Genomic DNA, 13,985 nt, shown 5'->3' with positions numbered 1-13,985 from the left:
ACCTCCAGGGTCCGGGTTTGATTCTCACCTCGGTAATGTGTGCATGGAGTTTACATGTCCTCCCCATGCTTGGTGAGTTCCTCTAGGTACTCTGGTTTCCTCCACTGAATCCAAAGACTCATACCCTAAGTCTCCTGAGATAGGCTCCAGGACCCCCATAACACTGTATGCAGGATAAAGCAGTATAGATGATCGGACAAAACTTGTCCAAAAATGCTCCTACGATAAAGTGATTGAAATATTCTATGTTATATAATTGCGGCAATAATAATAATGATGATGACTTATATTATTATAACAACAAGAATACTGTGTTGTAATTTAGGTAGGCACTAACCTACTTATTTAAGATCTGTCCAAATAACTTCAAAGAACAGGGATAATGTTTGCACACAATTAAAAAATATTCAACTTTGAAAGCGTTATAGTCAATGCCTCTATACTTTGTGCTATTTTTCAGAGAGGAGAAGCCCATACAAGCGAAAACAGTAAACTTGGTTGGGAACAAGAAACCTCCACAGCAGAATGACATCAGGTAAACATCATTCAGACGTGTTTAGTGATAAATAAAGCTTTTAGTCTAGGTGATTGAGGCACCTCTAAAAAGGTGGCTGTGCTTCACAGAGACACGGCGCAGTGATTTCTCCTCTGCTACAAGTTTGACAAACTGCTGAAGTTATTTTTTTTTGGGTTTTATCAGCTGTTTTGCTTTGTAAGGATTTTTAGTAAAATGCTGAATTGTTTTCACGTGTATGCTTGATTTTAGTGACATCATCTGGGTAAACTGTTCTGGCTGCCATATAAGATATCTGGGGGTCTACAGCATGGGGGGTCTGGGGGTCTACAGCATGGTTCAGTTGGATGAAATTCGGCTAAGCTGTGAAGTTTGGAGACGAGGGTGCCATGTTAATTTGCCATCTTGTGCCAGCGAGAATGGCTGGGTATGGTGTGTCAGTGCTTTTATGCGTCACGCCTGCTGGAATTCCTCACAAGATCTTGTTGAGATGTTATTCATCACTCAAAGTGACTCAGCTTGCGTGTGCTTCCACTTTCTGCATTTGTTTTTAAAGTTGAAGTGTCCTCTGTCCTGCTATAGTCTTGTCGACAGAGTATCCGTGCTGTGATTAAGAAGCCTGTCACACTTACATGCTTCTGTCCTGCAAACACAGAAAACGATTACAGGCTCCTGCAGCTGTGCAGTAGGAGCCCATGAGAGTAATATTTATGCCACATTAAAATATTTATGTGTACCAGCATTGCCCTGGTTTCCTGTTCAACAGATTCAGAAAGCTGGAACACGGTACAGATAAAGAGCATCAGCATCATTCTTTGCCTCAGTAAGTTTAAGGGGCATAGGATTGTTCTGGTTTAGGATTAGAAGACAAGTTGTATCTACATGGAGCCATTGAACGTTTTCATATCCAGTGTCACTAACTAACCATCAGAGCTACATCAGTGTGTCACTGAGTGATGTTTGCTTCAATACTGTACTTGTAAATAATGTAATTCACCACCAGTATTAGAGTCAATATAGCGGTCAATACAGATGGAAAGGACAGGGACCCGGGCTGATCATCCAGTTAAGAGTCTTGCTGAATACAGATTATATTGAACTTGACATTTTTTTTTCCTCTGTAAATGGAGATATTTATTTTTCTGGCCATTTGGTGTTTAGATCCTGAGTGAGTCAGATGCTTCTCTGTCAAAGATCAGGCTATAGTATTGGGCTTAATATAATCCACATCTCAGATCTCCATTCTTCTTCTGGTGTGTGCCAGAGCAGCACTGACACAAATCCTGTGAAAAAAAGGGAGGAATATATGAATAGGGAAATAGATAAAGCAACAAGCAAATCATGCAGTGGAGGCTTTCAATAGCTTCACACTCCATACATTAGCACCCACTGGAGGATGAGCCTCAGGAAGCCATTTGTTCCCACACACCAGCAGGCCCTACAGCGCTGAGTGTGAGCTCTTGCTTTGGCATGTGCTACAGTCAGAGTCCTAAGGCTCCAGCTGCAAAGTCTCACTTTCTGGCTCTCTCTTGCGCATCGTTACTCCGGGAAAGCTCTAACTTGGATGGAGAAAAAGTCAGATTACACCCATAATGCAGCTCAATACATCAGCCAGTTTAGGTGGGTCTTTGGTAAACCACTGCAAGGAGTGCATTGCGTTTGGCCACATTCCCACTGACTAGTGGTTCAGAATATTGCTGGAAACGTCACATAAATCAGAGAAAGTGTTCACAATGTTGCTAATGTAAGTGTCTGTAATTTAAAGATATAACTGAGGACAGGGAGGGAAGTTGGCTATACTGTATAACAGGCCTTTTACATCCCGGTGAATGGGGAATAGGAGTGATAGCATGCTGATTTTTTTATTTGTAAAACCTTTGTAAGTGCACAGATGCTGAGTTACACAAAATGCACAAAACACTACACTAGTAAAGCAGCAATCAGTAGAGCTAAACGCTGCTTCCTGCTTCAATATCCCATTATCCATAGTGCCTAGTCAACTTAGCAAGATGTTAAGCTATGCAAAATACAGTTTCCCCAAAAATTATTTAGACACTTAAGTCAAATTTAAAATGTAAAATTGGCAGAACTCGACAAGCCATGCGTGGTTACTCTAGTAAAAGTTACAGAAAATTTTATTAAATTATTTTTCCAGGAGCAATGTCACATGACAAGGAAAGTACCCAGCTGTCCCATGATGTAAATGCGCCTACAGTAGGGAAGTGTATGCACTCAGTACATCAGTATACACTCAGTATGCACTGTCGGATGATTTTAAGGCATTTCAGGCAGGGCGATGATCCGGGCAATATTCTGTTTCACAAATCATGCCCAGACATTTACAGGGATTGCAGTGCCACCTGCTTAAACATTGTTGTTGACGAGGTACATTCCTTCATGGCAATGGTATTCCCTAATTGATGTAGCCCCTTTTATTAGGATAATACACCCTGACACATTCACTGCACACATTGTTCAGGAATAGTTTGAGGAAATGCTGCCCCGGGTGTTGCCCTGGCCTTCAGATCCCCCAGATGGTCAATCTGATCGAGCATCTGTGGTATGTGTTGGAACAAGCCGGATCCACAGTGGCTCCACCTCTGCTAATGTCTTGATGCCAGACACCACAGGGCACCTTCAGAGGCCTTGTAGTTAAATATAGATATACGTCTATATTTCCCTCTTTCTCTTTCCCTTTCCCTCTCTCTACAGTATGTATATACAGTGCATACTGTATGACATACTGTACATATATGTAATATATGGACAGAAAGCAGTTTACACCTGCCTAATTGTTATTTGAGCAAACACTTTGATTCTTCCATAATTTGAATCTTGCACCTTTCATTAAAAGAATATTGTCCTCATAGAGACATATTGTGTCCTAAATGTCTGACCTGTATATAGTCCAAAAAATAAATATGGAAATAAAAATATTACAAAAATATTTGTAAAGACATTTGTGAAGTCATTTTTTAACCTTACCTAAAGGTAAAGATTAAAAAACCCTTTGAAGATAATTATTAAAAAGATATCACTTCTCTTTTTAACTCTGAGACGACCAGCTGGACTATCGTTACTGAATAGCCAGCTTTACTGCCAGAAGCACATGCTAGGAATCTAACATTCAGGCGACAAATAGCATGCATCCAAAAGGTGCCAAAATGTTATAAAACTAATATTTATACTGAAATAAGCAGGTTTTATGGAACCTCAACTGACACCAAAGGAGGTGCACCTTGCAGCCCAACTATCTCCAGACAGACACACTGTGCTCGTTTTCTTGTTCGGAAACATTACGAACAGTAGCTTCCATAACTGAGTGATTGCATGCATCAAAAAGGAAGTTGCAAATTGCAGTAATTTGTGTGCAATTAGTATGTGCATTCTTTCATGTTTTTTTTTTTTTTTTTGCAACTACGTGAATTACATGTAACATTCAGGCAATTTTGGTACACACCATAGTACTACCGCAGTACCCACTGAAGTGCTACAGTACCTATCATGCTATTCACTCATGTTCAGTGATACATACCATAGTGCTCCCATTGTAGCCAGTGAAGACCATAGAATGTACCCTGGTACTCTGTAGTACCTACCATACCAGACATGTAGTACGTACAGTCCTATGGTATCTACCATACCAGACATGGTAACGTCTGAAGTACTACAGTAATAGTAAGGTGTATTATGGTATGTTATATAGTTTAACATAATAAACCATAGTAAATACCATAGTAAAATTTTTTATTAATGATTTAGATCAATCAAGATCACTTAGCACTTAGATCACTTAGTTAGCTGGCTTTCATGCTGCTTACAAAAGACGAACATAAAGGTGTCCATGTTTTTTTTTTCCAATTCACCTGTCAAATGGACACATTTCCAACCTGCTATTTGCCATGTAGATAATTAAGGGACATTGAATAGTTTACAGGCTAATAGGATACATATTGCTTAATATTTATGGAAGGCTTACAAAAGTGTCCCAGTGGAAGTAGTGGAAAATGTCCTATTCTCCCTTTATTCTGCGTTTAACTTATTTATAATCATGTTCTCATTAAGGGCTGCTAATTCATGTTTATTATGCATAATCATACCAATAGAGCCCTTACGTGAAAATGTGCTGCTTGGTGGTGTGAGATGGTATGTGCATGTGTGTGTGTGTGTGTGTGTGTGTATGTTTGTGTGTGAGTGCGTGCATATGTGTGAGTGTGCGTTTGCATGTAAGACCCATGTTTCTTCACAGCAAGAAGAGATGAGAATCCATCTGTTCCTGCAGTTACTTAGCTATTGTAACAAAAGCCCCCTTCACACATGCATACATGCACACACACTCACATGCGCACACAAAGTTTTGAAAAAACATTGAAAATAAAAGGACATTGACATCAAAATATCTAAAAGGTATCCTTTGGATTTACAAAATAAATAAATTTTAAACTTTGGCATCTTGCTGGCGCTATTTTCTTAGCTGGACAGAACACTCTGCCATTCTGGAGAGTCCTCCTGTCACTCTGCTGGTGGTGGACAGCATATGCAGTGGGTGGTAAGGCCTGGCATATTGAAATGATTATGCAATGTTTAAGATATTTTTTAGAGTATTTGCGTTTATTGAAAATGAACATACATAAAATGTTGAAATGTTCCCGAGAGCGATGCTATACAAGGAGATTTTTCTTTCTAAATACAGTATGCCCGTTGTTGGATTAGAAAAAAAATATATTATGATGCAATGATGAATCTAATATTTCCCAGCATGATGAATACTTCAGCTAAATTTAAATGTTTAGAATGGGCTGTCATTGTGGTGCAACAGATAGCATTCAGTGCATTTGAGTGTATGAACATGTGTGCAAACCCCCCCCAATCAACTTCCACTCAGGGTGTGTTCCTACCTCATGCCCAGAATCTCCCTAAATAGGCTCTAGATCTGCTCCAACCCTGGCTGAGATGAAACAGTTACTTAAAATGAATTATTAGTTATTCTTTAGAAATCTGGTTTAGATTTTTTTTTACACTGTAGATCAACCTGGATATATACTGTATATTATATGCATATATTTGTATCTATAATACTGTGTTATGTAACAAATGGGAATGTATGAGAAATGTTCAATTCAAAGCGGGACTACAGAACACAGAATAACAGAACACAGTAAAAACTAGAAAATAAAAACTATATAATCCCCAGCTACACTAATGCACTTATCCCAGTGTTTCAATATTGCCTGGATACCATCAAGGTAGTAAGTTTTCTTAGTACACCGGAGCCATGATCAGGCCGCCTGCTTCATGTCTTTAACACTGGCCTCTCAGGAGCTCCTGGCCCAAACATGTGAAAATGGTTTGGGGCGAGATCGGGCCTGTATCAGGGATGTGTCAATAACTCCGAGCTGAGTTCCTGTAACAAGCCATTAGTGTTCATGAATGATTGTGTGTACAGTTCCCACAGACAGATGCTCCTGCTTTGCAAGCTAGTGTCAAGTTATCTGTCAATTTTCAAGGATCAGGCCCGCTACTCGTTAAATGTTCATTGGATAACGGCAGTGGGCTCTGAGCCACTTAGGCCAGTATCGTCATTTACGGATGTCTAGTACGGCCTTCTTTAAAACATTTGCACAATTCAAATGTGGAACTGTAGCTAAGAATCTTATCACCATAAACGTCATTTGATTTTACAGATTAATTTACGTAAGTCCCGGTTTGACTTGAACGCTCCTCATTAATGTGACAGGTACCCTTGAACAGGAGGAAGAAATCACGACAGACTGTAATTATAAACACAAACACATATCGGCTAAATGTGCATGATATTATGTTATTAACTTTAAGTATTAGATATACAGTGGAACCTTGGATTACGAGCATAATTTGTTCCAGAAGCAGGCTCGTACTGCAAAACGCTCATAAACCAAATATAATTTTCCCATAGGAAATAAGAGAAACTTAAATTATTCGTTCCCCAGACCAAAAAAATTGATATATAAAAATAATTAACAAAAAATATTAAGTAAAAATAAAACATATGAACACTTCGCACTTTGCCTTAAAAAAAAGTAAAAATAAATCCTGACAGATAAGTGTTTTCGTTTGTGCGCGCAGGCGCTGTGTGTGTATGAAGCTAAAGTAAGAAGCCCCTCCCCCTCTCCCCCCTTCTCCTTTTACACACACACAACGGAAATACTGTTTTATCGGAAAAATAAAAAACAAGAAATCTCTCTAATGACACTCGGTTGAGGGACACACTTACGGAATCACTGCTGTAAAGTAAAAATAAAATAAGAGTGCAGGTTGCACTTTACCTTTAAAAAGATTCGCGACAGAGCAGTGTTTCTGTGCAGAGCAGAGAGAAACTATATAACATACCATGTGTGTCTGTGTGTGTCTGTGAAGCCGAAAGTAGGAGGAGTCTGTGTGTCTGTGTGTGTGTGTGTGTGTGGCATGGTGTCCAATGACGCACATACACATACACAAAGAGCAGCCTGAGCCTTGAGCAGAAAGACAAAATGCATCTTAAACCTCTCTAATGAGACTTGCTTTTGCTTTATATGCGCGCTGTACACACACATACAGACACTAAGTAAAATATGTTTTATGTACACACACATGGTCACAGTGTTATAGTAAACAGTACACACATGCACGGATGTTGATTATACCAGTAAAAGACGCGCACTAAGACCCAGCAGGGGAGTCGATTACCCACAATTCTGCAGCACAAAAAAAAAATCATCATTGCCTCAGTTGTGATCACGTGACGCTCGGCATCAAAACAAGAAGCGCATGCGTGATACATGATACTCGGTACTCGTAAACCAAGACTTGTTTGTTTTTTAAGTCAAAATTTTTTTTAAATCTTTGCTCATCCTGCGGAGCACTTGCAAACCGCGTTACTCGTGATCTGAGGTTTCACTCTTATATTAAACAAATATTACCCCACTTGACGTTCCATGGTTTTAATTAGCAAAGTCTTTAATCAGTGAAACAGTCAACCAGCGAAGTGTGGTATCAGCACCTGCTGCTTCACACACTCCCTCTTTTTTTCCAACCATGAACAGTGTCTTTGTGTGTTTTTTGTGTGTGTGTGTGTGTAAGAGTGCGTTTCAGATGGTTTGGTAGGTAGTGTTCCTTCACGTCTCCTCTTTTCTCCCAAATGGTGTCATTTTATTTAAGCAGAGTCATGCGTCATGAGCTAAACTAAAAGCTGGACATTCTGGGCTTTGAGCCCATTTTGTAATTCTGGAAAGCTTTGAAAAGTTGCAGTTTCTCAGGGCTAGTGCTTATTATATCACTCAGACAAGACACATACTTTAAAGTGTGTAAGTGCAAGTGTGAATACAGAAAAAAAAGCCCATACTAAATGAGTGTAGCTGGCTTTAATATATATTGCGATGCTGTGGTATCAGTGAGGCAGCTCTGCAGTCGGTAAAGAGTTACATTTAGCAAAGATTTCTTATATGAGTTAGAGAGATGGAGAGACCTCGGGTCTATCACATCTATTTATGGACGTTTTGTACAGTGCACGGTGCTAAGTGTGATAAACACACATTTACAGCATGTCCAAATGGCTTGGCTTTAGTCCGCTCTTCCAGATCGATGTGCATCCTACTTCATTTTTCTTTTACGTGTTTCCCTTGTTCCCTTGAGTCCTCTGTATCTCGAGGAAGATCCTTCAGTGAGGCAGGGGATTGTGTCAGACAAGCAGAGATTTACAGGCAGTCAGAGCTGTTTCAGTATTGATGAGTGTCCTTTCCTAGTCTCACATAACTCTTACACCACTGTACTTGTAGTGGCCGCACACATTCCCCAGATCAACAGAGACCTGCCTGTGGAAAGACAAACTCACACACACCAGAAGTCCGTGACGCGTGCATGTGAATAAATCCTGACATAGTTTTAACAAAATGATATTGTTGCCTAGGAGGTACTGTATGGTGGCTCATGGTTTATAGATATTGGCTCGAATCTCACCTCCTGTCTGTGTGCATGTTCTCCCAATGATGGTGGGTTTCCTCCCACAGTCCAAAAACATGCGGTAGCATTTCCACATTGCCCAAAGTCTATAATGGGTCGTGTGAGTTATAAATCTTTTCTTATCTTATTTTATCTTAAGAGTATTCTTTAGATGATTTTTTAGACTTTTGCTTTGGTATATATACTAAATGGTGATACTACCAAGGATGTAGAAACTGCTTGGGAGAGCCGCCTATGTTTGAGTTGGTAAATGAGAAATGTTCACAGGAACAGAGGGTAGAGAGATGCCCACAGAGGGAGAGATGTGGGAGATATTAGGCATCTCAGAAGGTACTCCCAGAGTCTTCCAGCATGATTGTTTAATGATCTGGCTTCCCAAGGGTTTTTATTTTGAAGAAGCACTCAGTTTGCCAGGCTGCGCCGCCCTGCCCTCTACACACTCACAATATGCATGGAAATAGTAGATTATGTGACCTTTAAGGAGAAAAAACATCAAAAGTATACTGTTATGTTCTAATGGATTAACTTCCAGAGTGGCATTTGTGTTGTTTTCTGTAAAATAGAGTCCTCCTCACTCTGCACTGGGAAGCAATGGGAAAAATTAGATTTGAGGTCTGGAGACAGAAAAATATGACAGGATAGCATGGTGGTGTAGTGGTTAGCACTGTCGCCTTGTAGCTTCAGGGTCGGAGTTCGGTTCCTGGCCAGACTTGATTCTTGTTTGGAAGTTTGGATGTTCTCCCCATGCTTGGTGGGTTTCCTCCAGGTTCTTCGGTTTCCTCCCATAGTCCAGAGACCTGCAGATTAGGCTAATTGGCATTCCCACACTGCCCGTAGTGTGTGAATGTGAGTGTGTAGCTGTGTTTGTGCCCAGCGATGGATTGGTACCTTATCCAGGGTGTACCCCACTTCATGTCTTAAATACAGGGTAAAGACGATGAGGCGATGAGGTCTGAAGACTCTCGCGTCAAGCCTTGCTTGTATTTTATGACCGACCTGCTCCTGTGGATTGGCATATTTCCTCTTGGGAAGGCGTGGGTAACAACTACACGTTGGTTGGAGAAGATGGGAAGCACAGTGTGCTTAAGGGCTGTATCCATGGTGTTTTCAACCAAGGAAGAGCTCCCAAAGCCCATGGTTCTTTTTTGTTACTTCCCTGAGGGATTGGGCTTTCTTTAGTTTGACGCCTTTGTTTTTCATCTCATCCTCGTTGTATTCTTTCTAAGGGACATTATGACAGTTATCATGTAAACATACCACATACAGTATCTTACATTAATACATATGGGGATGTTAAACAGCACTTTTTTTTTATTGGTGACAGTCATACAGACTCACATTAAAGCAAGCAGTACGTGTGTCTGACGCACAGAGTAGATACTTGGGATAAGAATAGCTTGATGATAAAAAAGGTCATCACAGAAATGGAAAACCACCAAACTAAAGAGCTTCAAGAAACACATCACAAAATAACCTCAGATCATAGCCATACACACACATAAAGTACACACTTAAGGGAGGAAAGCAAAGCCCAGCCCAACAGAACTGAAATCTTCGTCATTTTTCGCTCTCCTCCTACAACGCCTCTGTCTCACAGAGTATTTTTAGTGCCTCCTGGATGTGTTTAGTCTTCTCTGCTTCAAAATCCCTCTCCTGCAGCTATATGAGCCTTTGTTTCTTGACCAGAGCCAGACTGAAAAAAGGGCACAACCTGAACAATATAGGTTTCAAAACATACAACAATCAGCCATGAAATCAGCAAAACGTATCTTTAACATATTAACATTATCAATTATATATCAGTAAATTGGTTGTCCATGTCATGAGTACTCAAGGCTCATTTATTCATGTGGGGAGCCAAAGCTAGCCTGTCTGGTCCGATCCCACAGAAAAGCCAATGCAGCACAACTCAACGAAAGAAGTAAATGGTGGCCATGTGCAACACAGCCTATCAGGAATTGGGCTCAACAGGTAAAGAGTCCAAGGCCTCCCAACGAGTCACCGATCCCCCACCCTGCAACCCATAGCATCCACTGTCCTCGTACCAGACACTAGTGATGGGAAGTTTGGATCATTGTAGTGACTTAGTTGAATCTCTTTTATCAAAATGAACAAATCTTTTAGTTTCTTTTGTTTTTTTGATCTGAAATAAAATACAATGTAACATTTTCCATAAACAGCCCCCAACACGTCTACATACACAAATTTTGGCTATAGTTTCAGTCATGAAAATGCAATAATTACAATGCAGCTGAGGACATCATATGATAAACAGAATGAGCAGCTTACCCCCTTATCTTGTGGTCCGAACCATTCGTTCTTTTGTCACGCAACTCGTATAGATGCTATGCAGTGCATAACACAGGAAACAGAATTTGCGGTTTGCATGAGTGTTCTAGTGCGAGTCGTTCGTTCTTTTGAGTCTATTGCACTGAAAAGCATTTATGAGAGTCACATGACAAAAGAACGAACGACTTGGGCTAAAAGACTCATGAAAAGAACCGCTCGATTCTGTTTCCTGTGTAATGCAGTAGACCCTAACACTAACCCCACCATATATGGTTGTTTAGGCAGTGCATGGTTTAGAAATAGCTAACTTCCGTAGACACCGAAAGAGAACATTTGGAGGAGGAGTGCAAGAAATGCATGACATGGGGAGTATTTCAGTTGGAGCACCAACAGACATACTTTGTGGGAGCTCTGAGACCTAGCTTAACTTGTTAAAAAAATAGTAATGTATAGGACCTTTAAAGCATGCAGTAATGTTACAGGCCTATAAAACTTTAAGTCTTTTGCAATTCATGCTGTCATAATGTTTGGGGGGGTCTCCTGATCATTATGTGTTTTGTATTGAACAGACAAAAAATCCTTTATTGCGTACTCATGTGGAAGTTTGACATGAATTAACTGAATTACATGAGCAATTACAATTATTTTATATACACAATAATAAACATAAAAAAAACAACTCCTTTTAAAACCTGAGCTAGATAATAAAAATTTACACCTACGCACCTCCAGGGTAGAGGGTTCAATTTCTGCCTCGGGTCTGTGTGCATGTTCTCCTCGTGCTTTAAGGGTTTCCTTTGGGTGCCTCCCACAGTCCAAAGATATGCATAGGTTAATTGCTGTTTTTAAATTGCCTATAATGTGTGTGTGCATGTGCCCAGAGATAGATTGGCACCCTGTCCAGGGTGTATCACGGCTTGTGCCCTAAAATTACATTACCATTTTAAAGCTGTGCATTCCACCTACAGGTACCAACTAATGGTAAATAAAAAATCACAATCTGTACTCTTTAAAAAGAAAAAAAAAAAAACATAGCTATGAAAACCAGCATTATCTGCAATATGTTATTAACTCGGGTGGTAGTATAAATGAGAAAAAGTGCTTGTTCCTGGTCAGGTATCGTGCACGTTTTTCATATAGAATTTTATGATTTCTCTGTGAACCTTGTGTATATGCTTAGCGAGCAGCATGCTGGATAGTACAGTGTGTTTTAGCTCTGCGTTTCAGGTTGAAGCCTCTGCTGGGCTCTGCTGGTTTCTGATGGTTGAGGTGTGTAAATGCGCTGCCAGACCATATGGACAGCATTGTCTTGGGAGGCTGGTACCCACTTACTGTAGCTCTGCTGCTGCCACCACTGCTCACACACTCCATCTGTCTCTTTCCACTCCTCTTCCTCGCTCACTCTACCACACTCCTCCATTCCGCTCTTTTGGAAGCGGAAATTCATGTGTTCAAAAGGACGCCTCTATATACAGTATGTTCCTAATGAATGCATCATGCTGCTTCTGCTATCTGAAGGCAGGCAGGTGTGTTATGCTGAATTTTTTTACTGGGTTTGTTAACTGAAGCCTTGGCTGACTAAAGCTTATGTGTCACTGACACTGTTTAAAGGGAAGAGTAATGAGTTGTGCTATTGACAGAGCCAAGTGGCCACTCAAGTGGATGGCTCTGTAAAAGCTGGACTCTGATCATTCTCGCTCTCGCTTCTTCACACACACTTCTTCTGACTCTTCCCCCATTCTCATTATCTTGCTTTCATTAATGACGACAGTTCTTTAAGTGCAAACCCTGTACATTTACTAATGCTTCATCTTTATTTCTCACTCAGACCTAGCCCCGTTCATTATTAATGGAGCATCGTCTATTCAGGTTGCAGTTTTCTTTGCGTCCATGTACGGTCATTAACATCTATTTTAACTTGAAGCGAATATGCAGCAGGATTTCTAAACCAAGATCTTTTGTTTTAGGAGTTATATAAATGAGAGCGATCTTATATGTTGAAGCAAACCTATGACTGTGCCTGTCCTGCTGTAACACACCAGGCTTAGGGGGAGTGTGAGCATCCATGTGGAGAGAAGTGTTTATTTTAGATAATCTGTGCAGACAGATTTGCAAACACAATTCAATATAGATATTTCATGCATGAGCACGTCAGTATTTTTAAACGAGGCGAATTAATTGGTGTCAGTTACTGCCTTGCAGTAAAAGAGTCAGAACTATTTATTTGGTGCTGATGGACTTTCTGATGAAATTATTAACGTAGCTGCATTTATGTTAGACCTGAGTCAGAGTTTTTACTCTTTTCATGTTAGGCAGGTCTTTTTTCCTCTCTCTTTTGGTCATTGCCGAAATTTACACGTTTCTTATTCAACACATTGGCTGGTCTGCTTATTCGGTTTATGCTGATAATTTTCAGTTTTTCAGCGTATACAGTATTACCCTTTATAGAGCTAGGAGTAAAAAAACGTTCTTCTAACCACAGGCAACCATGGTCTCAAACACAAGAAAGCAGCAATAATTAGCTATTTTACACTCATGTGGAACACATGGAACCTTGGATTGCAAGCATAATTCGTTCCGGAAGTGAGCTTGTATAGTGCATCAAAACACTCGTATATCAAAGCGAATTTCTCGCTAAGAAATAGTAAAAATGATTCATTCCACAAGCCAAATATATTCATATAAAAATAATTATTACAAAATATACAAGTAGTACGCATGCACTTCGTCTGCCAAGCATCACATGATCACAATTGAGCCAATGGCTCTTTTCTTTCGCGAACGCTACGGGAATATGGGTAATCGTCTCCCATGTTCAGTCTCAGTGCGCGTGCGTCACTTGTACAGTCAACATCCGTTCGTGTGTACTAAAGACTATAACACTGTGACCGTGTGTGTGCTCATGTAAAGCAAAAGCAAGTGTCATTAGAGAGGAAGAAGTTTCCTAACAGAGCAATGTTTTCTTTATTGTGTGTGTATGGGTTGGGTGTGTGTGTGTGTGTGTGTGTGTGTGTGTGTGTGTGTGTGTGTGTGTGTGGGTTGGGTGTGGGTGTGGGTGTGTGTGTGTGAGAAAGTTAAAAGTGTAAACTGTGAAGTATAAAAATAGAAAATATATATATAAAGAATGTAAAAATATGGTGTGTGGGTATGACAGCAACGTGATTGAAATATGAGGTATGAAATTGTGTAGTATGTAGTATGAAAT

The 13,985-nt window shown here is 40.2% G+C and overlaps 1 protein-coding gene across 11 annotated transcripts in view; it reads left to right on the top strand.

Annotated features, from left to right (window-relative positions):
* Window positions 1–13,985, top strand: part of LOC128529338 (regulating synaptic membrane exocytosis protein 1-like) — a 78,703-nt gene that overhangs the window by 1,528 nt on the left and 63,190 nt on the right. For 10 of the 11 annotated variants that reach the window (XM_053502780.1, XM_053502781.1, XM_053502787.1 and 7 more), the window contains exon 2: window positions 461–535. In XM_053502780.1, coding sequence (XP_053358755.1) covers window positions 461–535 — 75 coding nt within the window. Of the gene's footprint in view, window positions 1–460; window positions 536–13,985 lie in introns of those variants that run through there. The other variant, XM_053502789.1, reaches the window with a different exon arrangement.

Source organism: Clarias gariepinus, chromosome 8 (assembly GCF_024256425.1).
Source record: "Clarias gariepinus isolate MV-2021 ecotype Netherlands chromosome 8, CGAR_prim_01v2, whole genome shotgun sequence".
NCBI lineage: Eukaryota > Metazoa > Chordata > Actinopteri > Siluriformes > Clariidae > Clarias > Clarias gariepinus.
This window is presented reverse-complemented; position numbering and strand designations above follow the sequence as displayed.